At 44.1% G+C, this 17,877-nt stretch overlaps 1 protein-coding gene across 1 annotated transcript in view; it reads right to left on the bottom strand.

Moving 5' to 3' along the window:
* CGREF1 (cell growth regulator with EF-hand domain 1) overlaps nucleotides 1-17,877 on the bottom strand; it is a 59,028-nt gene that overhangs the window by 22,471 nt on the left and 18,680 nt on the right. Inside the window, exon 3 of the mRNA XM_030195536.1 lies at nucleotides 7,471-7,542. Coding sequence (XP_030051396.1) covers nucleotides 7,471-7,542 — 72 coding nt within the window. The remainder of the gene's footprint in view (nucleotides 1-7,470; nucleotides 7,543-17,877) is intronic.

The raw sequence follows: 17,877 nt of genomic DNA, 5'->3' as shown, positions 1-17,877 counted from the left end.
TGAAGGGGTGGACCGAACCGTATTTTGGGAAAAAATAGACGCCCATGTTTTATTCAACAATGTGTGAGCTGGGCGTTTTTGTTTTTCAGCGATAATGGAAAATGAAAGCGCCCAGCTCAAAAACGAATAAATCCAAGACATTTATTCGTGGGAGGGGCCAAGATTCGTAGTGCACTGGTCCCCCTCACATGCCAGGACAATAACCGGGCACCCTAGGGGGCACTTTTACAAAACCAAAAAAACAGGTAAAAGAGCTCCCAGGTGCATAGCACCCTTCCCTTGTGTGTTGAGCCCCCCAAATCCCCCTCAAAACCCACTGCCCACAAGTCTACACCATTACTATAGCCCTAAGGGGTGAAGGGGGGCACCTACATGTGGGTACAGTGGGTTTGGGGGGGGTTGGACGACTAATAAGCATTAAGCAGCACAATTGTAACAGGTAGGGGGGATGGGCCTGGGTCCACCTGCCTGAAGTCCACTGCACCCCCTAACAACTCCTCCAGTGACCTGCATACTGCTGCCAGGGAGCTGGGTATGACATTTGAGGGTGAAAATAAAAAGTTGTGAAACATCATTTTTTTGTGGTGGGAGGGGGTTAGTGACCACTGGGGGAGTCAGGGGAGGTCATCCCCGATTCCCTCCAGTGGTCATCTGGTCATTTAGGGCACTTTTTGGGGCCTTATTCGTGAAAAAACAGGGTCCAGGAAAAGTGTCCTAAATTCTAGCTAAAAACGCATACTTTTTTTCCCATTATCGGTGAAATGCGCCCATCTTTGTTCGGCAGATAACCACGCCCCAGTTCCGCCTTCGCCACACCTCTGACACGCCCCCATCAACTTTGTCCGCATCCGCGATGGAGTGCAGTTGAAAACGTCCAAAAATCGGCTTTCGATTATACCGCTTTTTCGTTTTTGTGAGATAAACGTCCATCTCCCGATTTGGGTCGGAACTTGGGCGTTTTTCTCGTTCGATTATAAGCAGGTTAGGCACCTAAGTGCATCCAATGCCCTGGCCGGTAATTCCATTTTTGACGCGCATCCAAAACACACGGTAGAAAATATTTTCTATTTTCTACGATGTGGCGCTTACCTGGCGGTAACTGGTAGTTTACGCGCTCTGGCCACTTACCTGGTCAATGGGTAGTGGTAAGGTCTCAGGCTGAAAACAGACATGTGCTCGTTTTAATTTTGCCGCACATCCATTTTCCGCCACAAAACAAAAAGGAAAAATGGACCTGCGCGTATCCAAAACACGTGCCTACTCCAGCGCAGGCCACTTTTCTGCGTGCCTTAGTAAACGGTCCCCATAGTGATTAATGGCAGTTACACGCGTAACTGCAAATTAGTGCCAATCAGGGCTTGTTAAAGCCAATTAGTACTTATCGCCAATTAAAACATCCTTTAGCAAATTAAGTTACACGCATAAATGACCCTATTCTATTACAGCATGCCCAGTTGCGCAACTAACATTGGACACCATTTTTAGAATTTGGAGATTAGGGGGTAAGTCTATATAGATTGCCTAAAGTTAGGTGGCAGGAAGATGCGTGTTATGAATTCTATAACAGCAGTTCTGCGCACAACCGCCATTACAGAATACTAACTTACATCTAATTTTTGACGCAAGCACTTAAGCTAGCGCAATGCTAGTACTGTATTATATTTTATTTTATTACATTGTGAAAATACTCTACAATAAGAATCAAATCACATTACAATTAAATGTACCATCATAACCATAATGGAAGGGGAAAAAAAACAACTTATTCAATTCACCACATTGTGGAAGCTAACCATAACGCAGGACAAGAGAGAAAATTACAAAACAAATTAGGGTAATATAGTTGACTTGTATACTCCCCCTATACCCATCTTCCTGAAGAAAATAACAAAGGCCAAACTATATTTACTTATTCATAAGAAAAGCTTTCAGTTGAGAAGGATCATTACAAACATAATTGGTCTGCTGATAGGAAATTAAACATGTACAGGAAAACCGTAAGAAAAAAAGTAGCTCCAATAGCTGACACTCTAGGTAGTGCTCTAGAACCCACATGCCTGGCACACCCCGACCCTCCATGTCCCTCCCATGCCCATGCCCAGGGACATTTTAAACATTTTGTGAGAGGTTTCAAGACAAATATCAATGAACAGACTATTCCAAAGGGCTGGGGCTGCCAAACTAAAGCTACAATTACCAGAACAGTAAAGATATGTAGAATCATGAGCACAGGTCAGCAGCCCAGCACAGGTCAAAAAGAGCAGAGGCTAAAAGCTGGTGTGACTCTGGAATCTATCAGAGATTGAGAAGCCTTTAATTTACTAAAGAACATAAGCCTGTGTAAACTCAGGAATTAATGATCTATTATGATACCCTTACGGGCAAGCTGGCGTGGAAAAGGTGCAATTATGGATGGACAGAAGAATGTGATTTAGCAACTTAAGGGAAAATAGATGGTGAGAACAGAGAACAGAATGATCTCTGAGTAAGATAAGTGCTGAAGTAATGTGAAGCATTGCTTAACACAAAAGTACATAAGTACATAAGTAATGCCATACTGGGAAAAGACTAAGAGGCATATTTTCAAAGCACTTAGCCTCCCAAAGTTCCATAGAAACCTATGGAACTTAGCCTCCCAAAGTGCTTTGAAAATATGCCTCCAAGGGTCCATCGAGCCCAGCATCTTGTCCACGACAGCGGCCAATCCAGGCCAAAGGCACCTGGCAAGCTTCCCAAACTTACAAACATTCTATACATGTTATTCCTGGGATTTTGGATTTTTCCAAGTCCGTTTAGTAGCGGTTTATGGACTTGTCCTTTAGGAAACCGTCCAACCCCTTTTTAAACTCTGGGGTTGGACGGTATAAAAAGGTATAAAAACAGCTGTACCAGAGCAGTACGTTGGAAGAGACAGTACAGATTACATTTCTATGTAACAGTGCTGCTTTCCCTTATGAGAAAATAGCAATTTGTATCTGTATCTTGGTAAATAATAAAATAATTGCTTTTCTCATACGCGTGGCCTTCCTAGTCTTTTATCTCTCTAAAATGCAGGTGGCTGGTGAATACTAATTTGGGGAGGTGATAAAAAGACTAGTAATATAAAACAGATATAACCAATGATGAAAAGGAATATTATATAGTGATCAAAGAGTATAAGTAACCCACCAGTCCCTTTTTTATATTTAAAATCAGGTCGATCAGGTGAGTGCGGGAAGAAGAGAGGAAGGGAGGGGGACGGTCATGTTGGAGGGGATGCCACTGGTGAAATTCTTTTTTTAATATTGCAATGGGATGGGAACAGAGTTCAGTCAGGTGGGAGGGTGCCAGTCCTGTTGGAGGAGGAGGACGTCAGTAAACACATGAAAATGTTTTTTAATGAAGGGGGGGAGGATTGGGGCCCATGCAGACTTCCATCAACTTTTTCTTTTAAAATGTCATCCTTCCTGTCAATGCCTGAGCCAATCACCACTCGGGCACTGACAGGAAAGGTAACATTTTGCAACGAGCTGCACATTACTGCTGTGATTTTAACACAACGGTAATTGCATATTCATTGCTTATAACATGTGGTGTTCTCATTCCGTGAGTTCTGACTGGTTTTTTGGATTGGATTTTCTTCCACTCTGCATTTGTTTTCCTTGTTAGATTTGTGGAAGGTATGAACCTACCCCTTCTTTTTTCTTCAGTTCTTTTTAGATCGGCAATTTTGCGGTAGAGCCTCACACTAAGCTGGCTCTACTGCCAGGCTTTCTGCATCTGGCCCCAGGGACTTTGCACTTCCCCATGAAAAGTTTCCCTTTTATTAACAAAAAACCTCACAGACCTGCAATCTCCCTGCATCTCTCAGACTTACATGACAGAAGTTACTGTTTATGGTGCTTCTAGTTTTCCATAAACAGGCATTTGATAAGGGCTAGATCTTTGCTAGTTTTGTTGAATGTTGTTTAGGTTGGATTTGACTATTGTATTTGCCTAAAGCATATTTTTGACTAGGGTGACTTATATTATAATGAATGAATACAGTACATAACGTATTTAAGCAATAAGGGCAATTTGATGCTGACAGGTTAGTTTGCAGGTATACAGGTACATTTGACCTGTGATCCTGAAAGTGAATTTTCAATATAGGTGCAAAGGGCATGTTGTAAAGTACGTGTGAGGATTTCAGAATGAAATAGTGCCTACAGTCTTTCCCTTTCCGGTTCTTACTCCCATCCCTCTCATCTGACGTTTACAAGTAAGCATGCTATGAAATATGGCACATATTCTACCTGCTCAGAGGAGGGCAATTCTCAGCTCCAGGTAATTTACCCAGGAAACCCCATTGTCACTTAAGCAAATTCTTTTGAAAATTTCCCTTCCAGCAACGAATTCACATCTGGTGTGTTTATTTTTGGCAGTTGCTCAGCCGGTTGTTCAGACATGCTGTACATTGACGTATTTAAGCCCCATTGAAGAATTATTTTATCAGCTTTTGTATAAATAAAGGGCTGAATGTTTACATTCAGCCTCTGGTTCTTTTCCAACTCACAGAGCATGCATTGCTTCATTTAGTTTCTCTCCCGGAGCAGCATACATCCTGTTCCTGCAGTGCTGAACTTTACAGTTATGTTTTGGTCTCTATCTACCTCTCTAAGCCTGAAATTTCACCTGTCTGACATTGCTGCCTGGATGTCTCACCACCATCTGAAACTGAACACAGCCAAAACTGAGCTTCTTATCTTTCCCCCTAAACCCACCTCTCTCTTTCCCCCATTCTCTATGTCTGTGGATAACACTGTCAGTCTCCCAGTGTTTCTGACTCATAACTGTGGGTCATCTTTGACTGTTCCTCTCTTTCTCTGAACATATCTAACAGACTGGTAAAATCTGTAATTTCTTTCTCTGTAACATCACCAAAATTGTTTCTTCCTTTTTGAATGCACTTCCAAATCCCTTATCCACACTCTGATCACCTCCCACTTAGACTGCTGCAATCTGCCAGTCTCCCACGCAACCATCTTTCTCCTCTTCAATCTAATCAAAATTCTGCTCTACATCTTGGGGGTAAGTTCGGCATCTAAAGTGTGTGCGCTAAGTGCAAATTCTATAACGGCAATTTCATGAGCAACTGTCGTTCTAGAACATTAGTGTAAGTCTGCAGTTATGTGCCTAACTTTAGGCACCAGCACTCATGCCAGCTCAATGGCTGGTGAGAATACTCATGCCTAAATGCTATCAGATATATAACTGATGGTATTGTATAACCTTAGCGTGCAAGTGCTAGGTAAGAAGCTTTAATTGACAGGAGACAGCGGGAGCATGCTTGGCCCATTATCTGCCTGAAGCCAGTAGGTGGACCTTGCCACCATTTTGAGTCACCCAAAACAATAGCAAACACTTATTAGAAATAAGGACTGCCTATGCGTGGCTTGGCATGGATCAATAATTTGCTATGATTTGAGTGTATCAAGATGGCGGCTATGGCTTCAGCCTTGTCATGTGAAGCCATCTCCTGTCAATTAAACCTCCTTGGTGCTAGGCATGCCCTTGACCCACCCGTGCCACTCCCTAGCAGTTGTGCGTTAAAATTACCATAGACCGCCCCTGCACTAACCAGGCAGTGCAGGTGCGGTTAGTGCTGATACTCAGTGGCACTGTAAAGTGAAGTGCCACTAAATATCAGTGGATATGCAGGCACAAGCAATTTAACCAGCTAGAAGGCTCTCCTGCCTGGTTACATTGCTTATACTATTAATTAGAGTGGAGGAGTGGCCTAGTGGTTAGAGCACTGGTCTTGCAATCCAGAGGTGGCCAGTTCAAATCCCACTGCTGCTCCTTGTGATCTTGGGCAAGTCACTTAACTCTCCATTCCCTCAGGTACAAACTTAGATTGTGAGCCCTCCTGGGACAGAGAAATATCCAGAGTACCTGAATGTAACTCACCTTCAGCTCAGGGGTGTATCTGAGGTTCAGTGGTAGGGGGGGCAGGGGCTAGAGTGAGGGGGCACATTATAACCCCCCCTCCCCAGCTGCCATCCCCCCCCCCCACCACCATTAACCCTCCCCCACCTACTGCAGTCACCTACCCCCAAGGTCCGCTCCTGCCAGTTTTTTAAAATATTACTTCAGCTGGCGGGGGACCCCAACCCCCGCCGGCCCAGTCGAGGTCTTTAACTTCTTCATCCTCGTGCTGTTAAACCTGCAATGCATCCTTCTAGTTAGACGGAGTTTGACATCGCAGCATGTTGTACGTGCAGGACGTCAACGTGCTGCGACGTCAAACTCCGTCCAACTGGAAGGATGCATTGCAGGTTTAACAGCACGAGGATAAAGAAGTTAAAGACCTCGGCTGGGCTGGCGGGGGTTGGGGTCCCCCGCCAGCTGAAGTAATATTTTAAAAAACCGGCAGGAGCGGACCTCGGGGGTAGGTGACCGCGGTAGGCGGGGAAAGGGTTGGCGGTAGGCGGGGGAGGGTTAACGGCGGTAGGGGGGTCCAGGGCGAAATCTGCGGGGGCCCAGGCCCCTGTGGCCCCACACAGATACGCCCCTGCTTCAGCTACTACTGAAAAAGGTGTGAGCAAAATCTAAATAAATAAAATAAATTCCATAGTGGTCTAGCTCAATAAAATATAGTTGGACTAGTGAAAGTTATGGGAGGTATATGTGACATGGGAAGACCTGTGGAGGAGTGGCCTAGTGGTTAGGGTGGTGGACTTTGGTCCTGGGGAACTGAAGAATTGAGTTCAATTCCCAGCACAGGCAGCTCCTTGTGACTCTGGGCAAGTCACTTAACCCTCCATTGCCTGCTGCATTGAGCCTGCCATGAGTGGGAAAGCGCGGGGTACAAATGTGTATATATATATGATGGAGGATGGTGGTTTGCTGATTGGTTGGCTGTTCTTTTGTTCTCTCTGTGGATTAACTTGCATACATAAAGGAATTATTCAAGCCTATCAGCTTCTTCTCAGAGAAAGTTGATTGTGACCCCTGAGGCAGGCGCTTTGGCGCCGAAACACGGACCGTGTCGGGTCCTTGATATGAATATTCTGAATAAACTGTTTTTTTATATCATCTCCCTATTGGTTTGCACATTTGTTAGCCTCTACTTTTGCTGTTTTATAATGAGACTTAGTACATATTTCTAGCAAGTCTGTGAGGGATTACAGTATGGTGTTGTATTTGGCAACACACATATAGTAAGCTTGTAAAAAGACTAGTGGCAGTTCCGGCAGGACTGGTGACAAAAACGTGAAGAATAAGGACTGTGGTGACAGTATGGATAATCAGACTGGTGACACAACAGATTTGAATATGAGCACGAATTATTATGGTCGGAATAGTGGCACAGGTCTAATAAATTTGGGTGAGGTTTATATTGTGACAGATATTGTAAGGTTAGAATACATTGTTGTTTTTGCATAAAAAAAATGTAAATATGATGATATGGAAGACTAAGAAATAATATGTATTAAGAGTGTAACTTACCTCACTTCATCCTCTCCAAATCCAAATGGATTACTAATGGAAGCCAACGAAATATCATTTGGAGTGTCTAACCTGAAAATGGAACAAAAATGTCCATAAATTTATCCAAACTACAATGGAGAATTTAGAAAATACAAGTTTTCTTATCACATATAGAGTTCCTTAAACTGTAATTCTCTGAAGAGTCATGCAAAAGAGCAGGATAGTATGCATGACTTGACCCTTCTATGTTTCATGAGGGAGATAAGATGCTGCTGTTCTGTCTTTTTAGTAATATTGTGTTATATTGCTGTTCTGCATTTTGGTGTTCTGTATGCTCACATTTTGTTTAACTACAATGATGTCATTTGGTAGTTGTAAAGGAAAACTAAACTAACATTTATGGTATGTTTGTTCTTATTGCAGAATATATAACCTTTGTTCTGACTGGGCAAAAAGAAGTATATTATGGGAGATTTGCTTCATTGCGTGAGGACCATTCATGTTATGTCAGCAGCTCAGATAAGTTTGAGCTGCTGACATAACACGTCACTAGGACCTTAAAAAAGAAAGCCTTGGGCCTGTTATTCAATGGATTTATGCTCCTAACGTTGAGAGCTTATCTTCATAAATTGGCCTGAGTATATAACTTTATACTCACTAAGATGGTTATTTTAAAAACTCTATTTGTGTGTTTTGGACATCTGAAAACTGGCATTTAGACATCCATATTGCACGGGCGTCCAAATCTTGATTTTATAAAGTTAGGATATGAACTTCTAGAGATATGATGCGGATGTATGGCCTGAATAGGTGTGTATCAGATCTGCTCCCTATTCAGGGTAATCTGTTGTTTCGGCCGGGCTTGGAGAACGCGGTTTTTCGGACCTGGTCGAGACATGGGATAAATCGGTTGGAGCATGTATTAAATCGACAAGGCCGCATGTTAAACCTAGGAGCACTGGGGCTGGGATATGATATGGGCGGTACTTTTGCCTATGCCCAGTTAAAACACTATGTGGATTCATTGGAGATGGAAGCCTTGAGCGCTGGACACTGTCGCTTATTGAGACAGTTTTTCCATTCGGTACAAAGTGAACGACTATCTATTTCTGGGTTACATAAGGTTTTGGGGACACTTTTGGCGCCCAGGGATCGGGAGAACATTCGTCAGAGATGGGCAGGAGACTTGGAAAGACCACATCTTTCTTTAGATTTCAATGTTTTGACGGCCAGGATACGGAGCTTAACGGGGAATGCAGGACTTAGAGAATGCCAATATCGCATTCTTCATAGGGCCTATCTAACGAAGGCTCAGGTATTCAAGATGGGAGGAGTTTCTACACCTCTATGTGGGAAGTGTGGGAGGGCCCCGGGATCTTTCTTTCACTATTTATGGAGCTGCTATAAAGTGAGACACTTTTGGGATTCTATTGCCCAATACCTGGCGGATCTTTTGGACTTGAGAATCATGTGCTCTCCGATGGGAATCTTGTTAGATAAATATGAAGCTTTTCTGTTGCAGAGGGGGTCAGCCCGTCAAATGGTTCGGAAGGCCTTTTTGATTGGTAAAAGACTAATAATGAGTCAGTGGATGGCGGAGACCCCCCCGGACTTCTGGCACTGGCGCAACAAGTTACACGAATTTGTATTGTTTGAGAGAAGAGGGGTGGGGAGCTCCCCTGGGAGGTTGAAGCGGTTTTTGGATGTTTGGGGACCATATATTAATACTCTGTCTCCTAAAGGACGCAGTTTAATGGTGAACTCACTTTAGATGTATCTTGAAATTGGATCATCCTTCATGGTAATAAGTTAAAATCTGGAAATCTCTCAACAAGGGGTGGGAAGTAGAGGGAGGGGGGAGGAAGGGATCTTTGTAGTTGTTTCACTATATCACAACACTTTTTGGTAATAACATGCTCCTCATAACGTTTAAAAAGTGGTGGAGATTGGTGTGAGATGGGGGAACATATGAGTTTTGAACATATTATTTTGGAATGTGGATATGGGAGAAGGGAAGGCTGTGCTAACACATCAATGAAAGTTATTATTTGTATATTGGCCATGGTGAACACTGTTGATAAAGCATGGCTAGGGGGGAGGGAGGGGGATAGGGGGGGGAAAAAAAGTTGAAAAACGTGATGACTGTAAGTAGTGGGGTAGCTCCCCTGTTTTGTTATGATTTTAAAATTGTAATGTTATAACACTGTTAAGGTATTGAGTCAGATTTGTATTTCTTCAAGTCATCAATAAAAACCGTTGAAACATAGGATATGAACTTCTAAAACTACAGCATGTCCATATGGCAAAGAGATGTGGTCTGACCAAGACTAGTGAGGGGCCAAAATATGGACATCCAACTTTGATTTCAGAACAGGAAAAGATTCATGTCCACCAAGGTGGATGTCTGCATTTAGACCTGGTACTAGGTTACAGAAAGGTACTCTGAGCAGTTCTCCACTGGAGGGAGTAAAGGAAGTCATAATAGGTATTTTTCGGTCCTTGGAAGGCTCAAAATTAAAAACAAAAACAAAGAAAGGGAAAGAAATTTATAATGAGCTGCAGTAGGATTTGAAACAGTGTATTCTGGTTCTCTGCCTCAGTTTTCAGCTGGCTGCTCTATTAGGCTACTCCCAAGAAGCAACAAGGCAAATGATCCGCAAGATCCGATGTGGAAATGAGCACAGCAGATCAGCGGTCCAAAGTATTCTTTATTGTAGAATCTCAAACAAATAAAAAGCCTGACACAGGCTGTGTTTCGCCCAAGAAGGGCTATATTAGGGGCTATATGTAACCTTCAACATCAAACCAACTGTATGGTATGTAATAATGATAATCATATACAGTTGGTAGTCAAAAGACAATGGTACCAAGAAAAATTTTAAAAACAGCGCAATCTCTACTTCTAAATTGAGGGGTTCTCCAGATAAAATGGCAGCGTGCTCTCATGCACTGTAATATCGTTACTATACAGTTGGTTTGATGTTGAAGATTACATATAGCCCCTGACGCAGCTCTTCTTGGGCGAAACATGGCCTGTGTCTGCTGCTGCGGCTAAGAAAGCAAATAGAATGTTAGGTATTATTAGGAAAGGAATGGAAAACAAAAATGAGGACGTTATAATGCCTCTGTATCGCTCCATGGTGCGACCGCACGTCGAATATTGTGTTCATTTCTGGTCGCCGCATCTCAAAAAAGATATAGTGGAATTAGAAAAGGTGCAGAGAAGGGCAACGCAAATGATAAAGGGGATGGGACAACCTCCCTATGAGGAAAGGCTAAAGCGGCTAGGGCTCTTCAGCTTGGAGAAAAGGCGGCTGAGAAATATGATTGAGGTCTATAAAATAATGAGTGGAGTGCAACGGGTAGACGTTAAGCGTCTGTTTACGCTTTCCAAACATACTCGGACTAGCTGGCATGCGATGAAGCTACAATGTAGTAAATTTAAAATGAATTGGAGAAAATCTTTCTTCACTCAACGTGTAATTAAACTCTGGAATTACCAGAAAATGTGGTAAAGGCGGTTAGCTTATCGGAGTTTAAAAAAGGTTTGGACAGCTTCCTAAAGGAAAAGTCCATAGACCATTATTAATTGGATTTGGGGAAAATCCATTATTTCTGGGATAAGCAGTATAAAATGTTCTGTACTCTTTGGGGATCTTGCCAGGTATTTGTGACCTGGATTGGCTACTGTTGGAGGAACAGGATGCTGGGCTTGATGGACCTTTGGTCTTTCCCAGTATGGCAATACTTATGTACTTTTTATCTGTTTGAGATTCTACAATAAAGAATACTTTGGACCGCTCACTGATCCACTGTGCTCATTTCCCTATTAGGCTACTCCTCCATATAGAGGTATATGTGGCCACAAAGACGTTCATGTTCCTTGTTTTGCCCCATTTGTAGTCTGAATGTTTCAGTTTGTAAAATGGATATTCATGCGGGATGTAGCCAGCACTTAGATGTCCATTTCTCATGAATTTTAGAGCAGCCTATATATCGGCAGATCCTGTTCTAAAATACATGAGAAATGGACATCCATATGAAACATACTGACATGGATGTTCTTATTCCAAGTTGGACATCCTTTCTAAAATCTGCCTCCGTACTCCTAAGTTGAAGAGTATAAAAAGTGGGAGCCAACAGGGGCGGATTTAAGTGGGCAAAAAAACTTAAAGAGTTTAGTACTGATTTTCAGCACTTGGCTCATATATTAGGCTCATAAATCTAGGTAAATGAAAGGCAGACCTACATTTATAAGCATAACTTTAAGCTAATAAATTAAGCTGAACTTTCAGCTGAAAATTTATGCTCCTATATTTGGCTGAACATAGGGCACAAATTTAGGATCCTAACTTACTGGGTCTTTTACTAAGGTGTGGTAGCGTTTTTAGCTTGTGCTAGAAATCAGCTGGCGCTAAATGCTGAGACGCCCATAGGAATATAATCGGTGTCTCAGCATTTAGCACAAACTAAAAACACCAGTGTACCTTGGTAAAAGACCTCCTATGAAATGTATTTAGTAGCTCAGCATTTTTCTCAATATCAGGCCCCTTGCTTTTTATACACTAATTTAGAGTGGTCAAAGAATGACTCATAGCAACTCTGAAACAGTCCAGATACCATCTGACAATTATTTCCATGTCATCTTACTTCTAGCTGTTTCTATCAATAGTTTGGGAAGTTAAGAAGTAAGCCTGTATTTATATATCAAGCTGAATCAGAGTTTAGCCATTTGTACAGTGCCACATGCAGCCAAGAAACAAACAGATAGAAGATAAAATAAATGAAAGGACTATAAGGCGATATATTTTTTATTGAACTAACTCAATACATTTTGACACGCTTTCAAAGGCCAGAACCACCTTCTTCAGACCTGACCTGAATAAGACATTTCTGCCTTTGAAAGCTTGTCAAAAAATATATTAACTTTAGTCCAATAAAAAAGATTTCATCTTATTTTCCTGTATTTTGTTTTGTTTTATTTCTGTTACCTTTAAAGTGGACTTTGTTTAATTACTCTCAGTAATGATGTCAGGAATTTGGGTTTCAGATGTTGGACAATTATTCACGTCTTTCATGTTACTTTCAGTAATGCTATTAGAGGGCGACCAAAACCAGGGTTCGCAATTTTGCCAAAATCAAATCAGCTGCTGAAATTTGCTGCAAAAATGAAAATGCCTTCCCCCAGCGGAGAGTAGGTACTCCTGCCCCCCCCCCTCAGAAGAGAGCAGGTCCTCATGCCTCCCCAGCAGAGAGTGGGTCTCCACACACACTCCTCCCCCCCCCCCCCGGCAGAGAACAGGTCCTTGTAGGTCCTCCCAGACCCCTCGACCACAACCCTTACTGCCCTCCCACCTCTCGAAGGCCTTCCCTAGGTCTACCTTTAAATGCCCTGGTGGTCTAGTGACCTCTTACAGGGAGGAACAATCCCCAGTCACTCTTGCCCCCGCTGGTTCCTCAGTCAAAAAAACTGCCAGGACTTCCTGTGGCGAGGACCTGGAAGCCATTTTGAGATTGGAATCGGCATGAACAGAAGCCAGGGCAGACTGACCATTGGAACAACAGGGCAGTGCCTATGGGCCCACATCCATAGGGGTCCACTCTCACCTAACTTCCATCTAATTTAATCACTTTGGATAGGTGGTTAGGGACCCATAGCCCTTATTGTCTGAGGGCCCAGAACCCTTTCAGTCTGCCTCTGGCAGGAGCAATCCCAGTCACTCTTGTCCATGCCAGTTCCAATCTCAAGATGACTGCTGGGTCCTCCTGCAGCAGTCTTTCAAGACTGCAGTGGGAAGTCATAGCAGCCATTTTGACTGAGGAACCAGTGGGGGCAGGAATGACTAGGGATTGTTTCTGCCTTGAAGAGGCCATTAGATCAGCAAGGCATTTAAAGATAGCCTGGAGAGAACCTTTGGGTGGTGGTGGGGAAGGCAGGAGGCCAGCACGACAGGACGATAGCCCAGGAGGACTTGCTCTGGCAGTGGCAGTGGTGGTGGTGGTGGGGGCAGGTAGAGAGTTGTTGTGGAGGGGGGAGTTTCAGTTTCAGCCGAAAAAAAGCACTAGCATTTTCGGCTGAAACCAAAGCATGACCAAAAATGGGGTTTGGGCCGGTTTCGGTGCCGAAACCAAAACTGAAATTCGGTTGTCCTCTAAATGATGTCAGGAATTCTGGATTTCAGATGTTAGATTTAATTACTCGCCTCTTTCACATTACTTTCAGTAATGATGTTAGGAATGTAGATTTCAGATGTTAGATTTTATTATTCACTTCTTTCACGCTACTAACAGTAATGATGTTAGAACTTTGGATTTACATAGTAACATAGTAAGTGATGGCAGATAAAGACCTGAATGGTCCATCCAGTCTACCCAACAGTCACACTCATTATCAATTCGTGATTAAATCAACAATGAACGTGATATTACATAATTGATCATGGTCTTTCTTTGGTGTTTCTGGGACATAGACCATAGAAGTCCACCCGGCTCTGTCCTTATGCTCCAACTACTGGAGTTGCTGTCAAAGCCCACTCCAGCCTATCTGAATCCGTCTTGTCATTTGAAGGACCCAGACCGTAAAAGTCTGCCCGGCACTGTCCTCAGTTCTGACTACTGAAGTTGCCATTGAAGTCCTTTCCAGCCCATCCTAAACTGGATTTCCATATACAAAACACAGACCTACAAAGTCTGCCCATCACTGGCCTTAGTTCTTCACAGCTGGAGCTGCCATACAAGCATCACTCAAACATCTACACACAAGCAGCCATTTAAGTGTTTTTTTATACCATTCATTTTCTAATTAGAGATCCTCTGTGTTCATCCTATGCTTTTTTGAATTCCGTCACTGTGTTTGTCTCTACCACCTCCCCCGAGAGGACATTCCAGGCATCGACCATCCTCTCCGTGAAAAAGAATTTTTCAACATTACTCCTAAGTCTACTACCCCACAACCTCAGCTTGTGCCCTCTAGTTTTACCATTTTCCCTTCTCTGGAAAAGATTTGTTTCATATAATTGGAACAAGAGAAACTGTGAGCTTCCCAAGCTATAGCTCTCTCATGCCATTCCCTGTACTTTCATTGGGGTGGGCTGCAGGAGCTGTATCCTCCATGCAAACATTTCTGCATCATGTACCTACCGTGATCAATATAAAAAGAGGCTGAGATTAGCATAGCTTTGGGCTGCACCCTAGTCATTAATCCCTAGCCAAATCTCCAGCCTCAAACAGGGGCCCAGGCAGAAATGGTGCCCCCCCCCCCCCCGATCCCCTCTCTCTTCTTTTCCCTGCCCCTCCCCCGATCTCCCCACCTGCCATTATACTACCACATATAAAACAACTTTAAATTACTTCTTCACACATAAAAACACAGACAGACCCTCACCCAGATACTGAACAAGGGATCATAAACTATGGAGACTAAAAATGAATGGGGAACCTGAAGAAATTAAACTTGGCAAGTATTGCAACACTGGAGAAATAAAAACAGAAATGCACTTCTTTTTGTACTGAACACCAGAGCCGTAGCGAGGGGAGCTGACACCCGGGGCGGGTCGCCGCTGCGCACCCCCCCCCCCCCGGGTGCAGCACAGCGCACCCTCCTCCCGCTGGGGCGCACCCCCCCCCCCGGAGCGCACCCCCCCCCCCCGGAGCGCACCCCCCCTGGAGCACATACCCCCCCCCCCGGAGCGCATACCTGCCTGTTCCGGGGCAGAGAGAGCAGTGCACCAGCGCGGAGCCGACACCCCCCAGCGGCGTGCACCCGGGGCGGACTGCCCCCCCCCGCCCCCCCCCTTCCTACGCCACTGCTGAACACAATCAGTCAGGACTGGTGCAAGGGTTTCTAGCACCTCCCTGCAACCTATCAATCGGCGCCCCCCCCCCCCTCCAGTCTAGCATACCTTCTCTCTTCCCTCCTCTCCATCTAGCATTCTCCTTCCCTCTACCCTCCCCTCCCAAGGGGTAACAGAATGTCTTTTTTGTTTGAGGCACCCAAGCTCCGCCCCATCTCCATTTCCAGTTCCCACACTGATTTACATTTAGTCAACTTTATGAAAATCATAGACCCCCTAATTCTATAACAGGGTGCCTAAGGTTAGGTGCTATTTGTACATGTATGTTATAGAATACAAGCACTTACACGCATTTAATGTACACTTACACGCATAAGTGTTAGAGAGCTGTTATAATTTACGCATACAAGTTGCTTAACACATAAGGGAAGGGGGCAAGAGCATGGGTTGAACTCCCAGTTACATGTGTAACTTACAGAATATGGCAACTTGAACGCTAAAGTGTCATATTTAGGCACAAACTATTATGCCTGTCATTGATCTGGCATAACAGTTCATGTCTACATTTAGGTGTATCAATGCCAACTTATGCCAGTATTTTATGACATCTTGGCGCACAGATGCGTTACAGAATTAATGCTCAGCATGCCTAAGTTATGGCACCCAGTTATAGAACTGTCCCCTAGACTATAAATACTCATTCACATGGGACATTTCCAAATCAATCAATAAAACTCCCAGCATAAGGTACAGAACAGAAATAGAATTACAAAAACATTCTGTTCAAACTCTGGTGTGACATCAGTGAGAGCAACCCAAACTCCTCCACTACCAGACAAAGAGAAGTAACAAACAAATGTTGTTACTTCTCTGTGGTTAAAATATGAAAACACAGATCATCACCTAATAAAAAGCATATGATACTACAGATTAGAAAAAATACCTAGACAAAAAAAATGAAACTGAAAACCCAAGAAACCAGATTATGAGCAGTGGAACACTAAAAAATGAGAATCAAAAAGACATTTCCTCCTGTATAGAACAAAATCAAGCTCAGCTTGAACATCATGGACTCATGGGCAAACTCATTTCAACTGAAACTGAACACTGAAAAAACACACTGCCTCATCCTCTCATCTCAACATCTACTATAATAAAACACACCCTCAACGTTCTGAAGACAACGTTCTGAAGTCACTCAGTCACTCACTGAAGGGTTCATGGATTCATGGTGGTGAAGCCACAACACTGACCATGTCTCTCTGCCCCGCCCTCGCATGACGGACCAATCAGAAAAAACATCCTCAACATTCTGAAATACAAAGGACCATCACAACACTGTTCCCAGGCAACACTAGGCAAGGTAAGACGGACTAATCAGAGGAAACTACGTGACAATAAGGGAGGAGCATTCCCCAGCAGAATGGCTCATTATCTGTGCAGCACGGAGAGCACAGAACCACCGCTGAAACGAAACAAGAATATTCCTGCTGTGGGTATGTGCAAAAATAGACCGGGGGAGGGGGGGGAGAAATTTTTAAATGCCTAATGCCAGTACTGAAGAGTGCCAGAGGGCCTATAGCACAGACTATATTTGGGATCGCTTGACATTGAGTCAGAGGAGCCGGAAAACAATGTGCCCGTCACCATCTGGGACGTGGGCGAACAGGACAAGCTGCGGCCCAGCTGGAAGGATTACCCGCGACCCAGCCAGCAGCAAACAGCGACCAAGGAAGGGGGAGGAGTACTCCTTCCCTGCCTAGGAATCGCTGGAGACTGGCTGCCAAACTAACGAAACAACCGCATACCGACGCACCACCTCCATCATTCGAAAGGCATCCACTTTTTCTTCAACAGAAATGCAAACTAATAATACAAAACAAACAAAGAATACATGGTTTCTCAGGCAGCTGCAGGTAACTCCCCACCCCCTTCCTCTTCCCCTTTTGCCGAAGCGGCCAAGGACGTGCCCAACCATCCCCAGCCTCAGGCAAGCTGTCTCCCACCTCAGGGATTCCCCGAGCACCCGGAAAAAGACGGCGCTGATTCCTGCAGCGCATAAATGTTCCAGCATTCCCCTGCAGCCGGCCTGAAATGGACCAAACATACCGGATCACCCCCCGACGGCCCGAGACCATGCTCTTCTCCCTTCCGCCAACTTAAAACAACCATCCCCGTCCTCAGGCAAGCCGTCACCCACCTCCAGGATGCCCAGAACCCCAGCCCAATGGAAAAAGATGGCACTGCTTCCAACAGCACATTTCTCTTCCAGCATTCCCCTACAGCAGCCCTGAAACGGCCAAAAAATACCGACAGACAAAGAACGTGCTCCTCTACCTTCCGCCCATCTAAAACAACACTGCTGCCTCAGCACAACACAAAAAAAAAACATGGAAAAAAAAAACAACACTCAACAAAGGCTGACCCCCCACAACCACATTTACATTTCACCAACAGAAAGACCCCCCTCCACAAACCTCCTTGACAGACAAAACCACACACACACAATACAACAGAAACACACCCTCAAAGCCACACACCAATCCAACCCACTTTGCCAGCACAGCACAGCACATCCCCCAACCCCCAAGCAAAAACAAAACAAAACAAAAAAAGACACACATCAACAACC

This window comes from Microcaecilia unicolor, chromosome 3 (assembly GCF_901765095.1).
Source record: "Microcaecilia unicolor chromosome 3, aMicUni1.1, whole genome shotgun sequence".
NCBI lineage: Eukaryota > Metazoa > Chordata > Amphibia > Gymnophiona > Siphonopidae > Microcaecilia > Microcaecilia unicolor.
This window is presented reverse-complemented; position numbering and strand designations above follow the sequence as displayed.